The sequence below is a fragment of the Alexandromys fortis genome, unplaced genomic scaffold, assembly GCF_014885135.2.
Source record: "Alexandromys fortis isolate MF-2015 unplaced genomic scaffold, M_Fortis_MF-2015_v1.1 scaffold_81, whole genome shotgun sequence".
NCBI classification, from domain to species: Eukaryota; Metazoa; Chordata; class Mammalia; order Rodentia; family Cricetidae; genus Alexandromys; species Alexandromys fortis.
The window spans coordinates 7866525-7889819 of NW_026067960.1; the positions used below are offsets into that span (position 1 = coordinate 7866525).

Consider the following 23295-nt stretch of genomic DNA (forward strand, 5'->3'; position numbering starts at 1 on the left):
TCCTGTTTTTATGATGTTAGGTGGACCTAGGTATTGTTTAGGGCAGTGACCGGAGGCTAGACCTTTCTGAACACTGCCCAGTGCTATGTGCACTAAGCCCTTTCCAGGACTGCTACTGCAGATTTCTGCAGTTGCCCCTTGGCCACACCACACTCTCCGGTACTCTGGCTGCTCCACGTCACGCCACTAAGGAGGCCTTGAGGGTTCAAGTCAACACACACAGAGCAGCCAGATCAGTAGTAGATCTCAAAGCTGAAACATAAACAAACCACCCTTGTACACACGCCTCGTGGCCTAGGAGGCAGGGCTTTGGTAGAAACCGCAGACACAATGCCCACGTGACGATCTGCGGAGTGCGGAGGATAAAGTGCAGCTTGGGTTTCACCAGACCCCTTGACATCCTGGGAAGGAGGGCTCTCCCCAAGGTCATCTAACTGGGTTTGTCCACCCGAGGTTCCAGTCCCAGAAGACGTTAAGCGCACAGTTCTACAGGTGTGAAACAAGTGGATCACCGTGTGAAGAAATGGAGTCGTAGGAAAGTTGTCAACAGTGCAGACTTAGTCTTCTGTCCAGGCTGGTTTGGGGGCTGACTGCGAATTACGGGAACGTGGCAAAGCCCGGGAATTTTCTTTCTTTTTAAAAAAGATTTATTTACTATGTATATGGTTTTGCATGTATGTCTGCCTGCCAGAAGAGGGCACCAGATCTCACTACAGATGGGTGTGAACCATCATGTAGGTGTTGGGAATTGAACTCAGGATCTCTGGAAGAGCAGTCAATGCTCTTAACCTCTGAGCCATCTCTCCAGCCCTCTTTTAAATTTTTTTTAAAGATTTATTTATTTATTATGTATACAGTGTATTGCTATTAAAAGGCATTCTCTGGCCAGACTCATGATCCTGTGGCGGCCGGAGCAGGAGTGGGGCAGGGCCTGGGGACAGGGCCGGAGCCCACGTAGAGAAGCCGCACCGGAGCACGCACTTACAGTTCGCGCTGGGGAGGGGATCCTTGAAGAGAACGAACGTGCAGCGCAAAGGCTGCGGAGCGCTCATCGGACCCGACCTCAGGGCTGGATTTCCCGTCCCGACTGAGGCGCTGCAGCTGCGTTCCCAGCACCGCGAACACCCCACTCGGCTGTTCCTCTCCGCGACCCTGGTGGCGGCTTCCCGGGGGTGGACGTCCAGGTACGTTCCTCCGACGCCACTCCTACCCTCGCGAGCAGCTGGCAAGCACGAGCCAGCGACCCGCAGCACTCCTCCCGGCCGGGGCGGGGCGGGGCGGGGGGGGGCGGGGCGGGGCGGGGCGGGGCGGGGCAGCCGGCGGGAGGAGCAGGAGGGGCGGGGCCTGAGGGACGGACACAGCAGGAGGGGCGGGGCCGAAGGGAGGTGCTCGCCTTGGCTGGGGTGGAGCCGGACCCCAGGAAGAGCCGGGGCTTCCTTGTACCGGAAGTGGAAGAAAAAGCGAGCAAGCGGCGTGACCCGGAAGCATTCGCCAACGCCACGCCCCTCACGCCCAATAGTGCGGCCCGGGGACGAGCTACTTCCTTTCTGCGCTCCCGCGGCCTAGCGAGCAGGTATATGGCGTGGCGGGCTGTGGGCGCGAGCTGTGGGCCCGAGCGGCTGCGGGCGGGCCGGGCTGGGGAGGTCGCGGGCGGGGCGCTCGGGCGCGGGTCTGCCTGGGGCTGCAGTCTCGGGTGCGGGCCCGGCCGACCTCATGGCTCGCTCGGTGACTCTGCAGGCAGGACCTCGACATGCAGAACGACGCCGGCGAGTTCGTGGACCTGTACGTGCCGCGGAAATGGTAAGTACCCACGAGCCTTGCTCTTCCATCTGTTTGCGCGGCCCCACTACGCCCACGTTCCTCAACTCCTTTTAATCCCGTTTCCTCTCCGCGGCCCACCACGCGCCCTGTTTTCTCCCATCAGCTCCGCGAGCAACCGCATCATTGGTGCCAAAGACCACGCGTCCATCCAGATGAACGTGGCCGAGGTGAGCTGGGAACCCGGGAAAGGAAGGAAGGAGGCAGCTAGACCTCCCAGTGCCTGGGTGCTTGCGTTGGTGTTTGCTAATAACCAGGCTAGACTGAAAGCGTGGGGTGGGGTCGAATCTCCTAACCACTCTTGACTCTACACAGGTTGACAGGGTCACAGGTCGGTTTAATGGCCAGTTTAAAACCTACGCTATCTGCGGCGCCATTCGCAGGATGGTGAGTTTGTTTGACCACGTGGACGTTGGGCTGTGATGGTGGTATCCCTTTGAAAGAAACGCTTGGCGGGACAGCCTTGTTCTTTTAGATCATGGAGGGTCTGCTCTGGGAAGATTTAGGTGTCTCATTCTCTGTCCCCTGGGCGTGGGTACAGATTTGGGTCCGATAGTGCATGCATGCTCTGTCCTGCCAAGCTGGGAGGCCTGTGGGGATACCCAGGTTTTTTATTTTAATTTTTAGGGCGAGTCAGATGATTCTATTCTCCGATTGGCTAAAGCTGATGGAATTGTCTCCAAGTAAGTGGGGATGATATATTGGGGTTGAGCGACCTGGGATTTCCCAAGAGCTAGGCTTTTAATGTGATTTTTTTCCCCCTTGTTTTGCTAGGAATTTTTGATCAGAAGAGTTCGGGGGAAATCTGTCATAAATAAAAGTGAGAAAAAGTACCGTTGCCAGTTGAGTTTACTGCTTTTAACATGTGGGTAGGGATGGTGTTTTTATCGTGACCTGAACAGGGGCAGCACACATCTAAAAGGAGACAAACTAAGGAGTTTGTTGCAAAACCAAGTTTTAATTTAACAAAAACATTTAAACACCAATCAAAACCTACCCGACAAACACGACATTCTGAGGTCAGATGCTCTCAAACATTTGTGCCTGCTGTTGGGTGCTAAGGGTGCAGCACCAGGTCTGTGGCATTGGGTCGCAGTCCAGCTGGACACCTTGGATACAGCTCAGGGTTCTGGATTTGGCCTGCCATTTGGTTCAAGGATTGGTTTTGTTGCAGCAGCTCTTAGCATTACTGGTCAGGGCTCCAGCAGACCCGCTTGGTAAATAATAAACCTTACTACATAAATATACAAGGTTAAGTTATGCTGTTTACCAGCTTTAATACATTAAACTATACATCGAGAGGAAGCTGCCTGGGTACATCCTCCAAGGGTAGCCTGTAAGTTGGAGCAGTATCTAGGAAGTTCATTTTAAACAAAATGATGGGACTACCTTGAAGATGACATTTTTTTGTAGGGCTATTGTCTTGCGTCCAAGATGCTCTATAGGGGGGGTATGGGTTTGCTTGTACCACCATAAGTGTGGTCAGGATAAAAGATTGATTAATTAATGCTGCAATGCTCTCATCTCGAGCTATTCTCGGTCCTGGGTGGTTAGATGGTGTCAGGCCTGAGAGGCATGGCATTGCTGGGGGAACGGGGCTGTGGAGCTGGGTAGCTGCTAGCAGGACTGGTGACCAATAGTCTGGAAAGCAGAGGGACAGTGGATACACAGGCAAGTTGGCCGGGTCAGTGCCTTCCTGTCTGAGGGTCACGTATGGTTTCAGAGTTATGCAGCAGATTTTACAAGACCAGCTTCTTTTCCCTTGGAGATCAAATTCCAAACTATTATACTTTTTCTCAATCACAGTATTGCTTAGGAAAGTCAAGAGCCTCAAGTTTGCAGTTGTCTTAAAAGGTCCAATGCTGCAGGGAAGTTTCTGGCAGGAGGCGTGGGTGGTTTCAGGCAAGCCCTGCTACATGTGTGATGGCACAGGGTTTCACAGTGACAGAGCTTTGGCAAGGTCCAAAGAGTAAGCAGAACAGAATGGGTCAAGGTATCTGCCCTCCTCTCTACCTTGACAGCAAGAGAGCTCTGTTTAGATGGAGGCAGGGTACCAGGAGTCAGCGTCAGTCAGCAGAGCCATTTCCGGGTAAGCCTGGCTGGCAACCCCAGCATGTTCAGCTCTGAACACCCAAGTTGCCACAGGAATGGCCTCAGCTGTGAAGGGATGCAGAGACTAGGCAAAACAAAGGCTGGAGCTCAGCATTCACCACACTGTGGCTGGTCTCCGGGACATGACAAGCTAAGCTCCACGCATTTGTCCAGGAAAATTCTCTGAAGTGCCTTGAGGTGTGCACTCTTCCAAGGGAAGCACGTCACCTTGGGCTGAGGGGCAGGACACTGGTTGCCTGCCTTCCTACCGAGCAGCTTTCTTGTGGGTGCACTGTTCTGGGCTAGAACTGCTGGGTGAGGCGTCTATAGTGAGGTAACACTTGGTTCTCGGGGAGGTACAGGGCCAGCTCCAGAGCTACGAGCACCGTGAACTCAAATCCAATGAGATCTCTCCTGTTGAACCGGAATCTTTCTTCCAGCTTCTGTAGTGAAGGAAGCAGAGGGTCAGTGGGTTAGCCCCATCTGTGGTCCCTGCCTATGGTCAGTCCTGGCACCAGGGTGCTCGTGCTGCGTGCACACCTCCGCACTCACGTCAATAAGCTGCTTCACTTCGCTCTTGCGGAGGTCACTGCTGATCTTGGCAGCCAGCAGAACACAGGCGCCAGCACACAGTTTGCGGTTCTGTTTGTTGAGCTTGCCCTGCAGTACAAGCTTCTCAAAGTACACGTAGGCCATGGACACGGTCACGGGCTCCAAGCTGCACTCTTCGGACAGGTTCCGCATCTCCCGTTTTAAACTGTGGGTGGGATGGGAGCCATGTCCCTGGGGCAAATCTATGGCCATGAGGCTAGGACGAAGCAGCAGCCACCCATCCAAGGCTACACCACGTGTTGTGGGCTGTCAGGAAAGACACTATGTTCTCCAAGGAGAAAGCCCAGGGCCAGGTTATGTGGCTGGGTAGGGGCATCTGCCTGGCTCCTCCTTACCTCCTAATTTTGCTCAATGTCAGTTTGATATGAGGGAACTTCTCCCTGAAGGTCTCATTCATGTCCTTTTTGAGGTCTGCAGGCTTCACATACTCTATAACTGTGGTCTGTAACAGAGGTAGAGGCAGGTGGAGCCTTGCGGCCTAGACATGAGTATGTGGGACTTCAGGAGGTACCTGCATTTCTGAGGATAAAATGGCTCAGCTTGTCCTCTGTAGGTACAGGCCCGGCATCCAGAATTGACCCCAGAAGACTGTCCAACATGTCTGCTTTGGCACACTGTCCTTGTCTATGGCCCTGTCCCCCTACCTGCTGGTGCTGGATGGGGACAAAGTGCCCTGTAATGGCTGTTCTGGGCTTCTGGGTGTGGAGGGGTGCCCACTCAACAGTTTATTCCCTGAACTGTAAACAATGCTAGGGCTGTGGAACTCACCATGTATGAAGCAAAGATAAGTACCCGCTTGTGTTTCCCACACGGCCACTGGGGGTCATCCAGGAGGTTGGGGTTGTATTCCACCGCATCTCCACCATCGTTTCCTGTAAGCAGAGGCAGCTGTTGACCCTCAGCATCCTGATTAGAACCCATGCTGCCCCCACACCGAAGGAAGAGGTGTCACGTTTGGGTCAAGGGTCAGGGCTTGGGCACAAGAAGCGACATCTGGACAGCGCCCCTCCCACACCGATGCATTCCTTGGCAGAGCCAGGGCCACACTATGTGGAGTCCTCTTCCTCTGAGAAGCCTCAGTGCGGGTGTGGCTTATGTGGCTGTCTGCCCCATTACCAACCCTAGCCCAGCCAGTGTGGCTGCCTCCCTGTGCCGTGGTGAAGACACCTAGACTACCTAGTTCTGTGCCAGCTGGTGTTGACTTGGTAGGCACAGGCTTGTGTCTTGAACCTGGTGGAGCCCGGGGGATGCTGGGCCGAGGCTGGGGCAGCAAGCCATGGCTGTCATTCTTGTGTGTAACCAGGGCATTAGTAGGGTACAGGAACTTTGCATAAGACACGACCTGGAAAAGTAATCACACTGGAGCTCAGTCCTGCTTCCCAGGCCAGAACATGCAACCAAGCTCTGCTTCCCTCCACCAGCAAGGAGCCTGGGGCTATGCCGCTACCCACTGGAGCAGCTGCTCTGAACACCAGCTTCCATCCCTCATCTAGGGATGTGCAAGTCTCCCCATTTTGGAAGACTCTTGGCCTTGGCCTACTGGTCAAGAAGCAGGGCTAGGTGTGGAGAGCCCAGGGGGAGACAGTTGGGTCACATACAGCTGGCACTGGTCATATATGGTGAACACTTAGGCCCTTTCTTGGGATGGCACGGGCCAGCTAGTATTAGGTATAACAGGATGCGTGGCTTGTTCCCAATACCGTGTCTTAGATTAGTGTGTGAGGCACCTGTCTGCCTAACTCTGCTGGCCACTGGCTGGCCACAGGGCTCTTGCCTTTCCATCCGCTCCCAGTTCAACGCCTTCCAACTCAAAGACCATCTCGGAAGAAACAGAAACGCCGCCGGATGGGTGCCTCTGCTTCTGGCTGTCCACCCTCAGGTCACTGTAATGATTAGGAGAGGGGTCCATGTGGCAGCCTCATCTGTTCATCCACCCGCACAGGAGCACAAGTAGATGGGCCGGACCTCGGAGGTGTGTGACAGTTTAGCTGAAAGCAGTCTGTATCTCACTCCTGCCCCAGGTGGAGGTCTAAGGATCCCCGACTCTGGAACATCCTGAGCACTCACCTGTACTTAGGCTCAGGTCTACTTCCCTGGGTGCGTCTAACCCTTTATCTGCAGCCACACAGTCCAGTAGCCAGCCTGGGACCCTGAGAACTGGCTACCTCCCACTCTGGACAGGAGGCTTCTCTGTGCCTACTGCTGTTCTGTGTATACACACACTGCCCCGCCCGCCTACTGCTGTTCTGTGGGGGTCACACATACACACATCCCTGCCTGCTTACTGTTCTGTGGGGACACACACACACACACACACACACCGCCCTGTGCACCTACTGCTGTTCTGTGGGGTCGCGCGCGCGCGCACACACACACACACACACACATATACACACACCCCACCCCAGCACCTGTTACCTCTTTCCTGAATTACACTCAGGACACAACTGCCTAGGCTGGATACAAGGTTTTAGGAGCATATCTGAGGGAGGGACAGGAACATCTCAGCCAACCTACATAAAGTTTCACCAGAACCTATGGCCCCTGGGGAATAAGAACCTGAACTGCAAGTTCCTGGGCTGTGGTAGAAGATGGCACGCTGACGCCCCATGAGTCTTAAGGACCCAGCATGACCAGGGCTCACCAGTGTACACAGCGTGGCTCTTACCTGATCCGCAGGCCCTCTCCATAGGGCAGGACTGAAAAGGCTGCACACAGGGACCGCTTGGCACAGATGAGCACAATCCTGTGGGAGGCACAGGTCAGAGCGGGTCAGCACTTCTGTCCTGCCTACATTTGGGTGACGGGCAGATTTCCCCTGACCCTGTAACCACAGGGTCACAGACTTCATGTTTCCTGGGAGCACAGGTCCTCCATGAAAGGGCAGGCCTCATTTGCACAAAGATAGGGCACAGGAAGGTGAGGCCCAAGTTCATCAGCATTAGCCTCAGTGGTCCAGACAAGGCAAAGCCTGATTCCACCAGAGATCACCCAGACCTAGTACAGAGCCCAGCCGTCCAGGGGCTCAGGACCTGAGGCCCTGAGTGCTCAGGATCTGCAGGGGCCACCCTGGCTAGGCCCTGCAGCAACATTCCCTGGAGAGCCTCACCAGGGTGACCTACAGAGGGAAAGGGGTTCCCAGAGCAGGTCAGCGTGAAAGGCAGGGCAGTGCCAAGGGACAGACCCAAAGCACTGCCCCTACCCCACTGCAGACAGATGCAGCTGCCCAGGGCCCAGCCTAGCACTGTTCTGGGGAGTTCCCACATGTCCCCCAATATACTGTATCTCTTGTGTGTGTCCTCAGTGTGACTGCTTCCTATGTGCTCCCAAGTATAACCATGCCTTATCCTATGTATGTCCCCTCCCCCCAATATGACCAAACCTTTTATCCTGGGCACATCTCGGGTGGGACCCATTTTTGCCTTCCTAGTTCTCTTTTCCCAAAGACTCAAGCTCAACTGGAGGCTCTCCCATGGGATTGCAGAGGGGTGTCTTGCTGACCTGGCCATGCTAGCCAGTGTTCAGCTAACACAGAGGAGCGTTAGTGCCCAACTCTAAAGGGTCAGGAGACTGGCCATGAAGGTGGTGCTGCCAATAGGGCAGGCCCGACCTCACGTGGCTGGACCTACAGGGCAGGAGCACCGCGGGGTCCCAGGCCAGGCCTGCGTGTTCTCACCTGCTGTTCTTCGTGTCGTACTGTCTCATGTTCTTGATGAAGTGTGTTTTCTTCAGGCCTTTGTGTCTCGGTGACCCAGACGCATGCTTGGTTCTGTAAGGTAAAAAGCAGGTCGTTCTTGCCCTCCTTGTGGCCTCAGGGGTCAGAGGCAGTTGCAACGCTGGGCCTTGAAGTGGGGGCAGGTGGGGGTATACCTCTGAACCGAGGCACATCCCACTGCATCTTCCAGAAACTCGAGGGAGCAGCGCTGAGACGTGACTCGCCTCCTGTAGGGAAGACACCAGGGCCTCAGACTCCAGGGCCTCAGACTCCATGACCTCAGAAGGGCCAGGGCCTCAAACTCCATGACCTCAGAAGGGCCAGGGCCTCAGACTCCATGACCTCAGAAGGGCCAGGGCCTCAGACTCCATGACCTCAGAAGGGCCAGGGCCACGCTCTAGGGAGTCACTGAACGACTGAACAGTGGAGTATGCAGGGCAGGGCTGCGGTGAAACTGGCAGGTTTTGAGAACCTGTGAACCAAGACTGCAGTACGGGGAGGGGGGGGGGGGGAGTCCTGTCCCTGCCACAAGGTTGCAACCTCCCCTATGAGGAAGCATCTGGTGCACGGTAGTTCAACAGGCTCCATCTCTCAGAGGGCACAGAAGAGTGAACTCTTTGGGGTTGTTCCCATGCCAGGAGCACAGTATCAGTTAAGCCTCTATTTAGGCTGGTAGTGCTATTTAAGTCAGACACACACCCTTCCCTCCAAGTAGCTGCTCTGGGGTCTAGAACAACCTTGTCCAAATCTGCAACTAAGAATTTCCTCCTGGACTTTGGGTTCTAGCTTCATGTTGCCCCTCAGGAAGGCCTGTTGGTAATGGTCACTGGTGGAAGGTGATACCACTGCCTTGGGAACACTGATCCCTACAGGACAGGCTGGCTCCTGTGGTCCCCCCAGCTGAGGCAGTTTTCCAGCACTGTGTGCCAGAACAGGGCTTCCTCAGGCTGAGGAATGAGGCCCACAGACTCACACCTTTATGCCAAGACCACGTGAGTCAGGTACTTAGTCCCAGGGTCTAATGACTATGGTCTTATAGGACTGTTGGAGGAAATTCTGCTTGTTGGTTCCTGGCCACCCAGTTAGCTTAGACCCAAAATAATCTAATTTAACCCATCTCCATTAATCTGTGCATCACCACGAGGCTGTGGCCTACCAGCACAGTTTCAGCACGTCTGTCTTTAGTGGCAGCACCATGGCTTCTCTGACTCTGCCCTTCCTTCTCCCAGCATTCAGTTTAGTTGCCTAAGTTCTGCCCTGCTCTGCTATAGGCTCAAGATAGTTTCTTTTTTAAAAAAAAAATTTATTTATTTATTTATTATGTATACAGTATACAATATTCTGTCTGTGTGTGTGTCTGCAGACCAGAAGAGGGCAGCAGACCTCATTACAGATGGTTGTGAGCCACCATGTGGTTGCTGGGAATTGAACTCATGACCTTTGGAAGAGCAGGCAATGCTCTTAACCATTGAGCCATCTCTCCAGCCCTCAAGATAGTTTCTTTATTAACCAATAGCATTCACAGCATAGAGAGGGGAATCCCACATCATAGGACACAGTCAGTCAAAGTCACAGCAAAGCTACAAGGATAGGCTTCTGGAGGCCAAGGTCACAGTGTAGGAAGACCTAGCTATGGTCTGTGGTTCTGAGATGAAGCCTGCTCTGAGGCCTCTGCCATTGGGAAGTCTGTGCCAGGACCCCAAGAGGACAGAGACTTAAGGAACCTCAAGCTGAGGCGGGGGCTGGGCCAAATACCATGGCTCCCTGCCACAGCCTTTGGAGAATGAGAGATTTGTATCCAGACCCAAGGGGGCTGTATTTCCATTTTTATTCTCCTATTATCAGACAAGTGGTACGTGTTCATGAAGAAAACAGTAAGGAATAATTGGTGTGGTAGTATGGAGGATGACAAGTTTGAGGCCAACCTGGTCTTATGAAACCTTTTCTCTTTGTTTTGTTATTATCTGTTTAAATTTTTTTTCTTTGGTGATGGAGGAAGGTCATTGGCTAATAAAGAAACTGGATTGGCCCATTTTATTGGTTAGAACATAGGTGGGTGGAGTAAACAGAATAGGAAACAGGAGGAAGAGGAAGTGAGGTAAGACTCTGCTCTGCTCCTGGAGAGACCTGATAGCTCTGCTCTCTGGAGCAGAGACGCCATGCTCAGCTCTCCCTGGTAGACGCGCGATAGCTCTGTGCTCTGAGGCAGAAGCAAGAAGCTCAGACCCAGGATGGACGTAGGCTAGAATCTTCCCGGTAAGTGCACCTTGGGGTGCTTACACACATTATTAGAAATGGGCTAAATTAATATGTGAGAATTAGCCTAGAAGAGGCTAGATAGAAATGGGCCAAGCAGTCTTTAAATAAATACAGTTTGTGTGTTGTTATTTCGGGCATAAGCTAGCAGGCGGCTGGGGTGCTGGGGACGCAGCCCCGCTGCTCCTTATTTCAACACTTTGGGACAGAGTTTCTCTGTAGCTTTTGGTGCCTGTCCTGGAACTAGCTCTTGTAGACCAGGCTGGCCTTGAACTCACAGAGATCTGCCTGCCTCTGCCTCCTGCATGCTGGGATAAAAGGTGTGCGCCACCACCGCACAGCTATCTATTTAATTTTAAAGATATGGTTTTGCCAGGTAGTGGCGGCACATGTCTTTAACCCCAGCATTTGGGAGGCAGAGGCAGATGGCGGATCTCTGCGAGTTCGAGGCGAGCCTAGTCTACAAGAGCTAGTTCCAGGACAGCCAGTACATAGAGAAACCCTGTCTCAAAAAAAAAACAAAAACAAAACCCCCATATAAAGACAAGGTTTCATGTGGCCTAGACTGGCTACAAACTCAATAGGTAGCTAGTAATGACCTTGAACTCCTAATCCCCCTGCCTCCACTGCTGCCTGTTGGGATTACAGAGAAAAGCAACTCCTTCAAAAGCCATTCACCTAAACACCATAACCTCCTGTCAGACACTAGGATTATTGTCTGGGCATGAATCATTGTGACACAGGGTCACAAAGATGTTATGATTCAGTCACTTCTTGCCATAGCATCTTTTTTTTTTTTTTTTCCGAGACAGGGTTTCTCTGTGGTTTTTTGGAGCCTGTCCTGGAACTAGCTCTTGTAGACCAGGCTGGTCTCGAACTCACAGAGATCTGCCTGCCTCTGCCTCCCGAGTGCTGGAATTAAAGGTGTGCGCCACCACCGCCCGGCTCTTTTGCCATAGCATCTTTGGGCAAGTCCATGCATGTGTGTATATGCACACTGCATGTGCATGGAGGATCTTGAGTCTGATGCATGGTAGGCAAGTTGCTCTCCCACTGAGCTGACTCCAGCCCCTGGCATTACCCATTTCACCGTGGTGCAGGACGCCCGGGTCATTAAGGATTAGCGGTATGTGTCAAATGCACTAACAGAGTCTTAAATGTAGAAATATGGCCAAGGAATGTGCCAGGACACATAGTTGAAGCTTCCCAACAGAAGCTGAGGATACACACATGCGCCACCCCCTCCTGCCTGGACCTCAGCAACTGTCCAGGAATTTTGTGCCTGTGGGCAGCCCCCCTCACACCTAGCACTGCTGACTTAATAGTAAGTCCCTGCACAAGCTGTGTGGCCCTTTCGGCAAGCTCAAAGCAGACAAATGGCTCTCCAGGACACAAAGCTACCAAGGCATAGACAGTAATGCTCTTCTCTCTTCCCTGCACCAGGGCCCATGGGTGTGCATGCTCTGAACGCAGAATACTCTTGAGAGTGCAGCGGTGATGTCACGGACTGACACATGGCACGACTAAGAAAACCACCCACTCAGAGCAGTGATGCTGGAGAGGGTATCGCAGGGGATGCTGAGGATGGTGGTGGTAGAGATGCTGAGGGCAGTAGACTTACAGCTTGGGATGGCAGTGGTACTGGCGGGGATGGTGTCAATGGTGGTGGCAGCTGAGGGCTGCAGCTGTACTAACTGCTGCTATGCACACACCATGTCTGGTGTCCTTGTACTTCACTTTGCTCCAAATTCCCCTCACCTGATGGGCACAAAGTGACTACTTCATAGTTGAGAAGCTTCCAGTGGTGTTGGAGGCCAACAGACAAAGACATACCAAAGACACAGAGAAGAGGTGAGCCTGACATCCAAGGCCATCTAGGAACCTGGAGAGGAAAGTCCATGCTGGTATTGAGCCAGAGATTCCAGGCAGGAATGCCAACAAGTGACTCAAGACCAGAACCTGTCTACAGTCTCCTTCAGGGCTGTGGCTGTAAGGCTGCTTGTCTGTCCTTTCAGGGCTAGGGTGGGGGCTCTTTCACAACACCTGAGGTTTCTCTGACTTGTGAGTGTGTGTGATGCAATTATGCCCAAGCTCCCTGGATCAGTGAGTCCGCTACTGGATTTGGAAATCCAGTAACGAGCACCTGATGTACCCTGGTCAGTCAAATGGTCCAAGGCACTTACAGCTCAAAAATGCCTGTCGTAAAGACAACAAAACCTGCGCATTAGGCATGGGGATGTGGAAAAGAAGGGTCATATGGGGAAGCTGCTGCTACCACACAGGCTGAGCTTCAGCTTGTTACCAGAAACTTTTAGAGTAAGAGCTCCTAGGCACCTGCAGATCTGAGCACACTCCATAACAGGCCCTTCATCCTGGGATGCTGGGGGAATTAAGTCCCCTCTAACCATGTGACTGGCATCCTTAAGGTTACAGCACACACACACAGAGGGAGGACCATGTGGTGACAAGGGAGGACAAAGTCTGTGAGGTTAAAGGCGAGGCCCCAGAGGGAGCCGGCCACACCTTCTTGGGCTCCTGACTTCCAGAATGTGAGAAATAAAAGTTTGTTGCTTGAAAGAAACCCTGTCTTGAAAAACAAAAACAAAGTCTTGTTTGGGGCTGAAGAGATGGCCTAGTGGTTGAGAACCCCGGATGCTCTCCCAGAGGACCCAGATTCAGTACCTGTAACTCCAGTCTAACAAACACTCTGTTCTGACCTCTGTGGGGACAAGCGCACACACTTTATCAGCCTAGAAGGGCTCTGGACGTCACATGTGGAGGAAGCTGCACCCAGGAGCCATGCGCTTACTGCACCTAGGACTTACTGCACCCAGGAGCCCTGTGCTAACTGCACACAGGTCCTTGATCATGCCAGACATTCTGGCAGCGGGCATTTACTAAGCATGAATGGTGGAGAGCTGTATCTGGTGAACCCCAGGCCCATACTGCAGCATTATTAACTGAGGTTCCCTTCTAGCAGGACAGCTGGTTTATATGAGATGTGGCATGTAGCATGACTAATAAAAACTCAGAGAGAGAAACTGGGGTTCAACCTTAAGACCCGAAGAGTAAGGCAGCCAGTCACTGGCTCTTACCTCGGCCTCAGTCCGAAATGGCAATCCTGCTCCTGGGATCTCAGACTGAGAGTGAGGGCTGTCTCCTCTGTTTTATTAATTCTCTCTAAGGCTGGGATCAAAGGCATGCACCGCCCAGTTTCTATGGGATCTAGTGTGGCTACTGGGATTAACGATGTGTGCCACCACTGCCTGGTCTGTAAGGCTGACCAGTGGGGCTGTTTTACTCTCTGATCTTCAGGCAAGCTTTAGTTATTAAAATACAAATGAAACATCACTACAGTGGCATGGTCAGATACCTGCCTGCCAGGTAGGTCCATGCAGATCCCCAAATCATGCCCTTGTCTGTGCTTGTCTCAGAAGCAGGAGACACAGCCACTAACTCACACCAGAACTTCAGAGGCTGTGACACTCACACTCAAGTATTGGTGGCACAGAGAAGCCATTGCCCAAGGTCACACAAAGAGTATGATTCAGCCCAGGTCCTGGTAGGCCCCAAGACTGTCACAGTGATCCAAGTCCGTAGTTCTCCCTTCTTACTGACATAATCACCTACATCTATTAAATGACAAAAGCCACCAGGAGCCTGCAGAAAACCAACCAGAACTGAAAACAGAAGTGAACTGAACAAAGCATTCGGTGCCACCCTGGGAGAACCCTGCAGCTATCAGCCCAGGAAGACGCTGGAGGAGGGTGAGGTGAGTGTACGCATCAGAGGGAAAGGCGAGGGGCCTACAACAGGAGGGGTTAGGCCCGGCCAGAATGCCAGGCTCAGACAACCTTACTGGCTAGGAAGGTGCCGTATGAACGCTGACAGTGTGCCACATGTTTGGGGGACAGAATCTGCCGAGAGAGGACTAGCCAAGGGCTGGATGCACAGGTCCAGAGCAGAGAGAAGTAGCTAGCCTGAGGTGGAACAGTCTGTGCTCTGAGGCCCTTAGAGACACCTGTCAGGTGTGGCGTTCCCTGAGGTAATTATCCAGGCAGGGCCAGCTGGCTGATGGTGGCCCTGGGATCTCATTTGCAAGTCTGCAGAGGCAGGTGAGGGAGACTGCGCAGATCTGTCCTCAGCTGCCTAGCTTGCTCTTTTTGACACTTTCTGCTCTCTCTAGGAATGGCATGCTCCCTCAGGAGCTTGTGAAATGTTCCCAGTTGGTCCAACATCTTGCTCCCTGTGGCTTTCTCCTCCCTCATAAGAATGTTATTGTAAATCCTATCCTCTGACCTGTACCAGAGAGGCACTATGTTTACTCAGTTTCAGGTAGGGAAACTGAGGTACAGAGCCATTTAACTTATCTGCAATAAACAGCTGGCAGGAGCGGAGTAGAGGCCCATGTCCACAGCTCAGCTACTCTGCGGTGGGCCAGCTTCTCCTAGGGTGGAGCCTGTGCTCAATAAACACCCCACAGTGGGCCCTGAACTGACCGGAGTAACAGTTGTGCTAGTCCAGCAGAAGGGCACCGTGGGATGTCTGTGTGTGTGACGCTCAGACATGACTCTCTATGTAACAAAAGGTGTCTTGGTCAGGAGATGGCTGTGGAGGGTGTAAGGAAACCTAGGGGCTGTTCTGTGGAGTAAATGGTGGCCATGTATGGCATATGTCCACAAACACACACAGGGAGTCGCACACACAGTTTCCACATACTGTTCACATACACCTGGCACCTCAACTTGAAAACAGCTAAAAGCAGACAAACAAAAACCCTGAAGAACCTGGAGTCTCTGTTGCCTCAGCCGACCCTCCCCAGACAACTGATAAAGTCCAAGTTGTGGCAGACCCAAGCTTGGTGCCTCATGTTGCCTATTTATACAGGACAGTGTCTACCCTAGCTCCATGTCCACAGTGGCATGGCAAGAGTCTGAGCCCTTTCCATGTGCCCTGGGAAGAAGAGGCGAGGGGTCAGGAGTGAGAAACAGGTTGCTGAGAGAGCTTACCTACCCATTTATCAGTTCTGCTGACCTAACTCAGCTCAGAACTACCCTTAGCATCCGCGCTGTCAAGGGAGTCCACCACTGCTCTCCGGTCAGTTCCTGGAACCCGACTTCTGGTATGTGACAGGCTTCCTTACTTGGTGATGTGGGAGATGGGGAGAGGCTGAGGCAGAGCCACTCCCTGTGGCTGAGATTCTGTCCCCATTGGGATCCAAGGAGAGTGAATAATGGTCTATGCAGCTTGGGGCAGGCGCCACCTGCCAGACAGGCTGCAGAGGAGCCCGTGAGGACCCCAGGCAGCACTTCACCATCCCAGCAGCATGCTCAGGCCCCAAGAACCTCCCCTACTAAGGAAGTACAGGGGGCAGCAGTCTCATCAGGTGTTCAGGGCTCTGTTCCCCCTGCCTGAGCATCATTGTGGCTCATTGCAGACCCCTATCTGCTAAAAAGCAAAACCAAAACCAAAACCAAAAACAGAACAAAACCAGCCCCCCCCAACCCAAAAAAACTGATGTGGGATTCCCTTCTGTATGCTGTGAATATGTTTTATTATCATTGGTTAATAAAGAATCTGCTCTGGGACTATGGCAAGGCAGAATAAAGCCAGGTGGGAAATCTGAACAGAGATATAGAGAGAAAGTAGGAGGAGTCAAAGAGACACCATGTAGCTGCTGAAGGAGACAGATGCTGGAACTTTACTCAGTAAGCTATGGTCTTGTGGTAATACACAGATTAATAGAAATGGGTTAATTTAAGAGTTAGCTAATAAGAAGCCCAAGCTAATAGGCCAAGCAATGTTTTAATTAATGTAATTTCTATGTGATTATTCTGGGTCTGGCAGTCGGGAAATGAATGAGCAGTCCCCACTTACAAAATGGCACCCAAGGTGGGGCAACTACAGCCACATAAAACCTGAGAGAGCTTGGAAGACATTCTAGATACAACTTCTTGTAGCTGTATTTTTTTTCAGAAGGGTTCCTAGCTCGTGTTAGTTGCAGGAACAGCTCTGGCTCTTTCAGGAGGCTGAGCACTTAAATGGGGTCTGGGAGCAGGTGTTACAAATTGCTTAACAGTGACATAGACCCGCTGTGTCCCTGGAGTTGAGGCTGTATGCATGGCTCTCAGAAGCAGTGAGCATGCCTCTGTCATGTTGGACTGGATGGAGCCAACAGGCAGGGTGGCAGTACTGGTCCTAGCTATGCCTGCTTAGCATTTAAAAAAAAGGCTCCTGGTCAGAAAATGATTTCAGATATGCAATAAAGATAGATTCAGATAGAAATAAACCTCTGAATGGATCACAGTATGTTTAAAAAATGTATGTAGGCTTGAGAGAGAGAAGAATAAGAGTATAGATAGTTATAAAAAGTAATAGTTTTAAAAAATAAAACAAAGTCTTTAAAGAGATAGAGTACAGACAGTCATATATTAAAGGAGTAAAAAAAATAAGCCACATAAAGATGGAACATACACAGAGAGTCTGGATTATGTATTTTATTGTTTTCTTTAAATTTTTTGACTGTGAATGAGCTAAGTACAGAGGGGCATTTCATTATATGGGCCACTAAGCTAAACCAATATATATATTTTAAAGGTATCTTGACTTTAAAATTTGGGTCTAAGGATAAGTTGCTTTGGAAAAGAGGTTCTGCTTTTGTTTCCAGAGGATAAAAAGCTGTGGATTCCTTACCAGCTAATATGGTTTGATCAACAAGACCCCTGAAGCAATAGCCAGATAGTCCAACATCCATGACAGCTTCAGGACTGCTGGCTGAGATGGACCTGCCACACAGGACACCCCATGACAAACTGATTAACAGCGCCTCCAATCAGCAGGAAGTAGTCTATAGAGAACAATGCCCAAATTCCCTAAACAACTGTTTATAAATGTTTGTTTACATTTAAAGGGGGATATGCTACAGAGATGAATATTTTGCATTGGTATGGGCTCTGTTTATTGATACATATTTAAGGTCAATTTTGTTATATGCATATTTCTGATCTTGATTAAGGTGTTTGTGCAGCTCATTTAAAAGTATAATGTAAAACTGGGCGGTGGTAGCGCACACCTTTAATCCCAGCACTTGGGAGGCGGAGGCAGGCGGATCTCTGTGAGTTCAAGACCAGCCTGGTCTACAAGAGCTAGTTCCAGGACAGGCTCCAAAACCACAGAGAAACCCTGTCTTGAAAAACCAATATATATATATACTTGCTTGAAAAATACTCAGTTTTAAAAAAAAAAAAATATCAGTTTTCAAACATTAGGGATTAGTGAGGTGATTGCTCTTCCAAGCAGTCTAACCCCAGTTCAAGAAAGACCCAATGAAAGCCCTCTCTGGCCTCCACAATGACCAGNAATTAAGAAATACAGGTTAATAGATAGTCATCTATAATAGTCAAACTTGGAGTCATGTTAGTTATGTTTTCTAGATGTTCAGAGATATATTTCAGATGGATAGGTATTCTTCAAACCTTTCAAAGACTAACAGAATATGCCATTCAAAATGTTTTAAGAACTTAGTACTTTTCATGACAATGAAACACATCTTACTTCAAGAGGAAGATGGGCATTGAAGAGGCTCCTCATGGAATTTGTTAGTCATTTGGGCAAGAAGCTGCTCTTGCCTGGACTGCTGGATATTATGCTGCATAAACTGGACAGGCGGGACCCACAGAAAAATGACTGCTGAATTTGACTAAAGGTGAGACAGTCCTTCAGTTCCTGCTTCATGAAAGAGTCTGCCAGATATTCTGCAGAACACAGAAGAAACTGACAAACTGCCGATATTGGTGGACCTGTTTTTGAAATTTCCTGCTTCATGGAAAAGTCTGCTGGATATTATGGGCCTGTAGGCTGAAGATGGATGCCCCAACGTTACAGAAGAACTTTGGGTGACTGGCCAGGCAGCAAGATGTCTCTGTAACTCTAGAATTTTGGAAGTTGCTTACAATGTACTTCCTGTTAACTGAGGTAATATTATATCCTTTTGGGGTCTTTGAAGAGTTGAAGAAAGATAGTTTTCCTTAGTTATGATAAAGGATAAATTAGATATAAAATTTTAGACTCACAAAGATAGGATAGATAATAGGGTATTTTCCTTAATTTGTCAAATGTAAATAGACTAAATATTATATCTATAATTCTTGTTTGATACCTGTTTTGTTATATATATTTACTATGTTGAAGTTAAAACCTTCCTTTTCATTTAGACAGAAACGGGGAGGTGATGTGGGATTCCCCTCTGTATGCTGTGAATATGTTTTATTACCATTGGTTAATAAAGAATCTGCTTTGGGCCTATAGCAGGGCAGAATAAAGCCAGGTGGGAAATCCAAACAGAGAGAGAAACTACTCAGGGTCAAAGATATGCTAGGTAGCTGCTGAAGAAGGCAGATGTCGGAACTTTACCTGGTAAGCCACAGCCTTGTGATAATAAGCAGATTAACAGAAATGGGTTAATTAAAAATGTTAGTTAATAAGAAGTCTAAGCTAATAGGCCAAACTGTGTTTTAAATGATATAGTTTCTGTGTGATTATTTCAAGTCTGGGTGGCTGGAAACGAATGAGCAGCCTCTGCCTACAAAAAAAAAAAAAAAAAAAAAAATCAACAAAACAAACCCCATGGTCTCCTGATGAGGTGCCTGGTCCCAGGACTCCATGTAGGGCCTGTAGTCTAGCAGCTACACAGAGAAAGCAGGGCCTCAGGGTGGGGCAGGCACCTGTCCTAGAGAACTCCACTCCAGGGGTCATCTGCTCCCCAGTGAGCAGATGCTTGGCACAGACTAAGTGTGGTGCTAAGGGACTCAGGGGCTGGTTAGGGCTGGCCTAGGCCCCTCTTCCAGAAAAAAGCAGAGCACAGCCTTCCGCCTCTAGGCTATGCCCAGCTCTCTGATGGTGGGTGCACTAGGTTGCAATTTGCAAAGTCATTTGTGTGTGGGACTTTCCCTTCCCCCTCATTTCTGCCGCAGATACTATGCAGGGCTGTTGTGAGTTGAAGTGGTTCCTCAAAAAGATCCTTCAAAGGCTTAGCCCTTGTCAGGGGCCTCAGCTAGAGACAGTCTAGGAAGGAACCAAAAGGAGGATAAGGAAAAGTCTGTGAGGACACACAGGGAGACATGAGACAGAACAACACAGCATGAGCTCAGGGCCTGGAGAAGGGAAGAAAGTGCTGCTGTGGAGAGCTACCGGATTTGTGTCCTTTGTCACCATGGCTCTGAAGGTGCATACACAGGCTTTCTAAGCAGAAGGCAGCAGTGGTGAGGGAGCTGGAATGCATGCTTCAAACCTGACCACAGATTCTAGAGATGACTCTACTCCCAGGCACATAGTGAAAGGAGACCATCAACAGTGCCAAGAGCCCCGGACGGAAAACCAGGGGCGATTCTGTCTATAGCTAGAAACATTGTTGGGAGCCCCAAGTTGTAACAGGTTGTCACTTCACTGAGTCCTTAGGATCACAGGACCTCAAGGAGCAAGAGCTTCAGGGCAGCCTATTGCAGGGGGGGGACTGAGGTTCTAAGAAATCCCTTAAATGCTCAAGGTCACAGAGCTGTTGGGTGGAGGAAAGCTGGTGTGCACTCCTGACACAGCCTTCAGGAACTCCAGATAAACAGATCAGGGGAAGAGATGGCTCAGTGGTTAGGAGCACTGGCTGTTCTTCCCGAGAGTCCAGATTCAGTTCCCAGCACCCACACAGCAGCTCACAACTGCCTGTAACTTCGTCTGCAGAGGATCTGACACGCTCACACAGATGTACATGCTTGCAGAACAGCAATGCACATAAAACAAAACATTCCAATAGATCAGGGAAACTTGGGAGCCAGTAGCCTTGTTTAACAGGCCAGTCACTACTGTCTCTCCTAGACACAGGTTGGGAGCTGAGAGAGGGTAGACAGTCTTCTTCCTAAGAGCCTGGGCCCATGAGAGGAAGGGTAACAACTCTAGCCAAGAACTTGGAAGCAGAACCCAAGAAAAGATGTCTGCCACAGGTTATCAGAATGAACTGGAAAGCAGAACTAGAAGGCAGGAGATAGCTCACTGGAGGACCTAGCACAGGGTGCCTCACTCACACAAACTCCAGCCTGCTCTTCAGTTATCCCTTGTCCCCAGTGGATCCTTCTAGGTCCTGTGGAAAGCAGGCGAAGGTGAGGACCACAGAGAGTTCAGGCCCTTCTGGACACACATGTGATACATGGTCAGACGTCAGAGAACTTTCCCCCTCACAGACCTGGGAGGCACCTCATCCCTGTGAGCCTACAGCTTACCCAGGCTAGACCTGCCCAGGGCTTCCCAGTGCTAGGAACTACCTGGCAGGAGTCCTGCCCTATAGCAGAGGGGCCTACCAACCAGAAGGGACCATAATGGCCAGAATCGGCTCCTATTGTTACTAAGACTGAGGATGTAAGAGGGGGCTGAGGAGGAGGTTGAGACCCACATGGTAGCTGGTGGCTGTGGACATTGGGAAGTGGGCACAATCGTGGGGAGGGGCGGTGGTTAGGAATAAGAGCTGCCCTGGGTTAGTCAGACTGAGGGGCCCCTAGAAATGATGCAGACAGGGGAAGTACAGGGTCCAGCGTGACAGACAGGTCCTGTATCCAGCAGGTGTGCAACGGCAAGGAGGAGAGTCTGGGCAGTTGTACAAGGCTGAGCAGAGTTGAGAAAGTGTGGGTAAGACTCTTGTTCACAAGCTGAGGTGAACACACGGCACGTAAGAAATGTCTGTGAGTCACAGTGCTTTGGGCACTGACAGAACAGACAGAATGGATGTGTCTAAAGTGAGTGAGGCTAAGGGGACTCTCAAGGTGAAGAACCGACCCCATAGGGAGGGGACAGCTTTAATGGAACTAGTCCCCATATCTGGAGTCTGACAAGCTTCAGTTAACCCCAATTTTGTCGACTGATGCTGCCAGATCATCGTAGTCAAGTCAAGGGCAGACGGGACTACAAGGCGCTCTGACTCTTGCAGGCTGAGGTGACCAGCCCTTTAAGTACAGGAATGACGGAGCCTGGGGCCACTCCTGGGCTGGTGGGCTTAGGTCATCCTGACCCTTATGTCCTGGGCTGACTAGACCTCTAAGTGCTAGCTGACGGATCCCAGGTGACACCTGTGTGCTGGGTGAATGGATGCACTTCACCCCAACCATGTCCAGGTCCGCCGAGCCCACAGGTCAACCACCCTGTGAGCTGTGGGGAAGGATTCAGCTACCACCACCTGTGCCCAGTGGGCTGCCAAGCCCACAGGTCACACACCGGGCGCGCTGCCTAGGCCTCTAGGCCACCCCGACCCGCCCAGCCCGCTCACCTCTGGCGCTGCCCGTCCAGGCTGAGGCCGGCGGGCGCCGTCGTGGGGCTGAGTAGGCTCTGGGGCGCGGGCCTGGCTGGCAGCCCCGGGAGGCCTCCGGGTGGAGCGGGCGGAGGCGCGGGCAGCTCGCGGGCCTCGGTGGGCGGGGGTGGCGGCGGCGGGGGCTTCTCCCCGCCGGGACCCAGGCTCGGGGGCCGTCCGTCCAGGGAGATGTTGTTGAGGAAGAAGAGAGCGGCCTGGCGGCGCCGGGAGTCCCCGCGTCTCCGCGGCACGGACGGCGGGTTCCGGGCGGCCGGCGCGGGCCTGGCGGAGCCGGGGGCCGGACCCGGGGCTCCTCCCGCCGCGGCCGCGGCCATGCTCGAGTGCGCCGCCGCGCCGTGCCGCCGCGCTGCTGCCCATTGGCCGCGGCGCGCCTGCATGCAAATGTCACTCCGTCACTCCCGCCCATTGGCCCAGGCGCGGCCGCATGCAAATACGATCCCGCTGTCCCCGTTCATTGGCCGCAGCGCACCTACATGCAAATGAGGCTCCCCTGAGCCCTTCCATTGGCTAGCGAGGTGGACCGTGCCCCGGCGCTCCCCTGGGTCCTAGAGGTGGGCCCGTCCATCGGTTGTAGGTTTGGCTTGGCCACCGGGCTCTAAACACAGCAAGGTCCGTGGCTGCACGGCGGCGCCATTGCCCTGTTCTCTTGTCCAGGACGCAGTGTGGGGGGTCACCCAGCAGAGAATGATCATTATGGGCCACGGACTCGGGGTGTGGGCCAGGCCTGGTCACTTGCCCTCCAGACTGTTTTTTCCTCTGGGTTGGGCATCCACCCTTGGAGCCACCCTGGAACCAGTTTCCGGACTGTGCCAACGGACCCACCTGCTCTCCCTCGCTGTCCGCGGAAGAGACCCATCTATGGTTTGAGGACAGCTGGCACCATCCTGGGTTGCCTAAGTATCGGCATGGATGTGGTCCTGAGTCGCATGGTGCTCAGTCTGCGGTTTCCCCTGTGGTCCAGGGCTTGAGTATACGGACCTCTTTGGCTGTGTGTTTGTGTCCGTCCTCAGTGTAGAGAGGCTTTGAACAAAGCCCGCCTTCATCTTGCCACCATAAGCTCTTCCCCGCGACCAGCCTATGTGGACTTATCTTTAAGGTCGGACCTTGAGGTTTGGTGGACCATTGAGGGAGCACAAAAGGAAAATTCTCCCTTATGTTTCTTTCTGTGCTCACTGCCTGGTCGGGTCCTGTGGCTACTGCAGCGGGTGCTGCAGCGGGTGGATTGGTTGAGGGACAGGGAACCCTAGGAAGTGGCTTCTTAGCTAGTAGGAGAATCTGTCAGTGGTCCTCACTGCCTGTCCCTCCCTTCTTTCAAGGCTTAGGCAGGCTGATCCTGCCAGACACCCACCCCCTTTTCCCCTTGGCAGACTCTTTCTTTCATCCCTGCACAAGCAGGCTTACCCTTACCCTGCCCTCTCCTCTTCTCCCCTGCCTTTTCCACACTGGCCTCTGCCAG

At 51.9% G+C, this 23295-nt stretch overlaps 2 protein-coding genes across 5 annotated transcripts; one reads left to right on the top strand and one right to left on the bottom strand.

The window, feature by feature from the left end:
• The first annotated feature begins 1056 nt into the window (after positions 1-1056).
• On the top strand, positions 1057-2656 carry Rps21 (ribosomal protein S21). The gene is made up of 7 exons (XM_050152972.1): positions 1057-1184; positions 1450-1573; positions 1738-1800; positions 1925-1988; positions 2134-2205; positions 2446-2501; positions 2593-2656. Exons 3-7 carry the CDS (start codon positions 1751-1753, stop codon positions 2600-2602), a joined length of 252 nt encoding a protein of 83 aa, XP_050008929.1. The 5' UTR covers positions 1057-1184; positions 1450-1573; positions 1738-1750; the 3' UTR covers positions 2603-2656.
• An 81-nt stretch (positions 2657-2737) lies between these two features.
• Cables2 (Cdk5 and Abl enzyme substrate 2) lies at positions 2738-22179 on the bottom strand. Of its 4 annotated transcripts, none has more exons than XM_050152970.1 (10): positions 21798-22179; positions 8392-8463; positions 8198-8290; positions 7190-7267; positions 6296-6404; positions 5698-5863; positions 5314-5393; positions 4857-4963; positions 4450-4666; positions 2738-4352 (listed from the first exon to the last, which is right to left on the bottom strand). In XM_050152970.1, the coding sequence occupies exons 1-10, from the start codon at positions 22151-22153 to the stop codon at positions 4212-4214; spliced, it is 1419 nt and encodes a 472-aa protein (XP_050008927.1). In that variant the 5' UTR covers positions 22154-22179; the 3' UTR covers positions 2738-4211. The 4 variants fall into 4 exon arrangements, with proteins under 4 accessions (XP_050008927.1, XP_050008925.1, XP_050008928.1 ...); XM_050152968.1 differs by having other exon boundaries at positions 5290-5393; XM_050152969.1 differs by having other exon boundaries at positions 2740-4352; positions 4462-4666; positions 5290-5393.
• Between the last annotated feature and the right edge of the window lie 1116 nt (positions 22180-23295).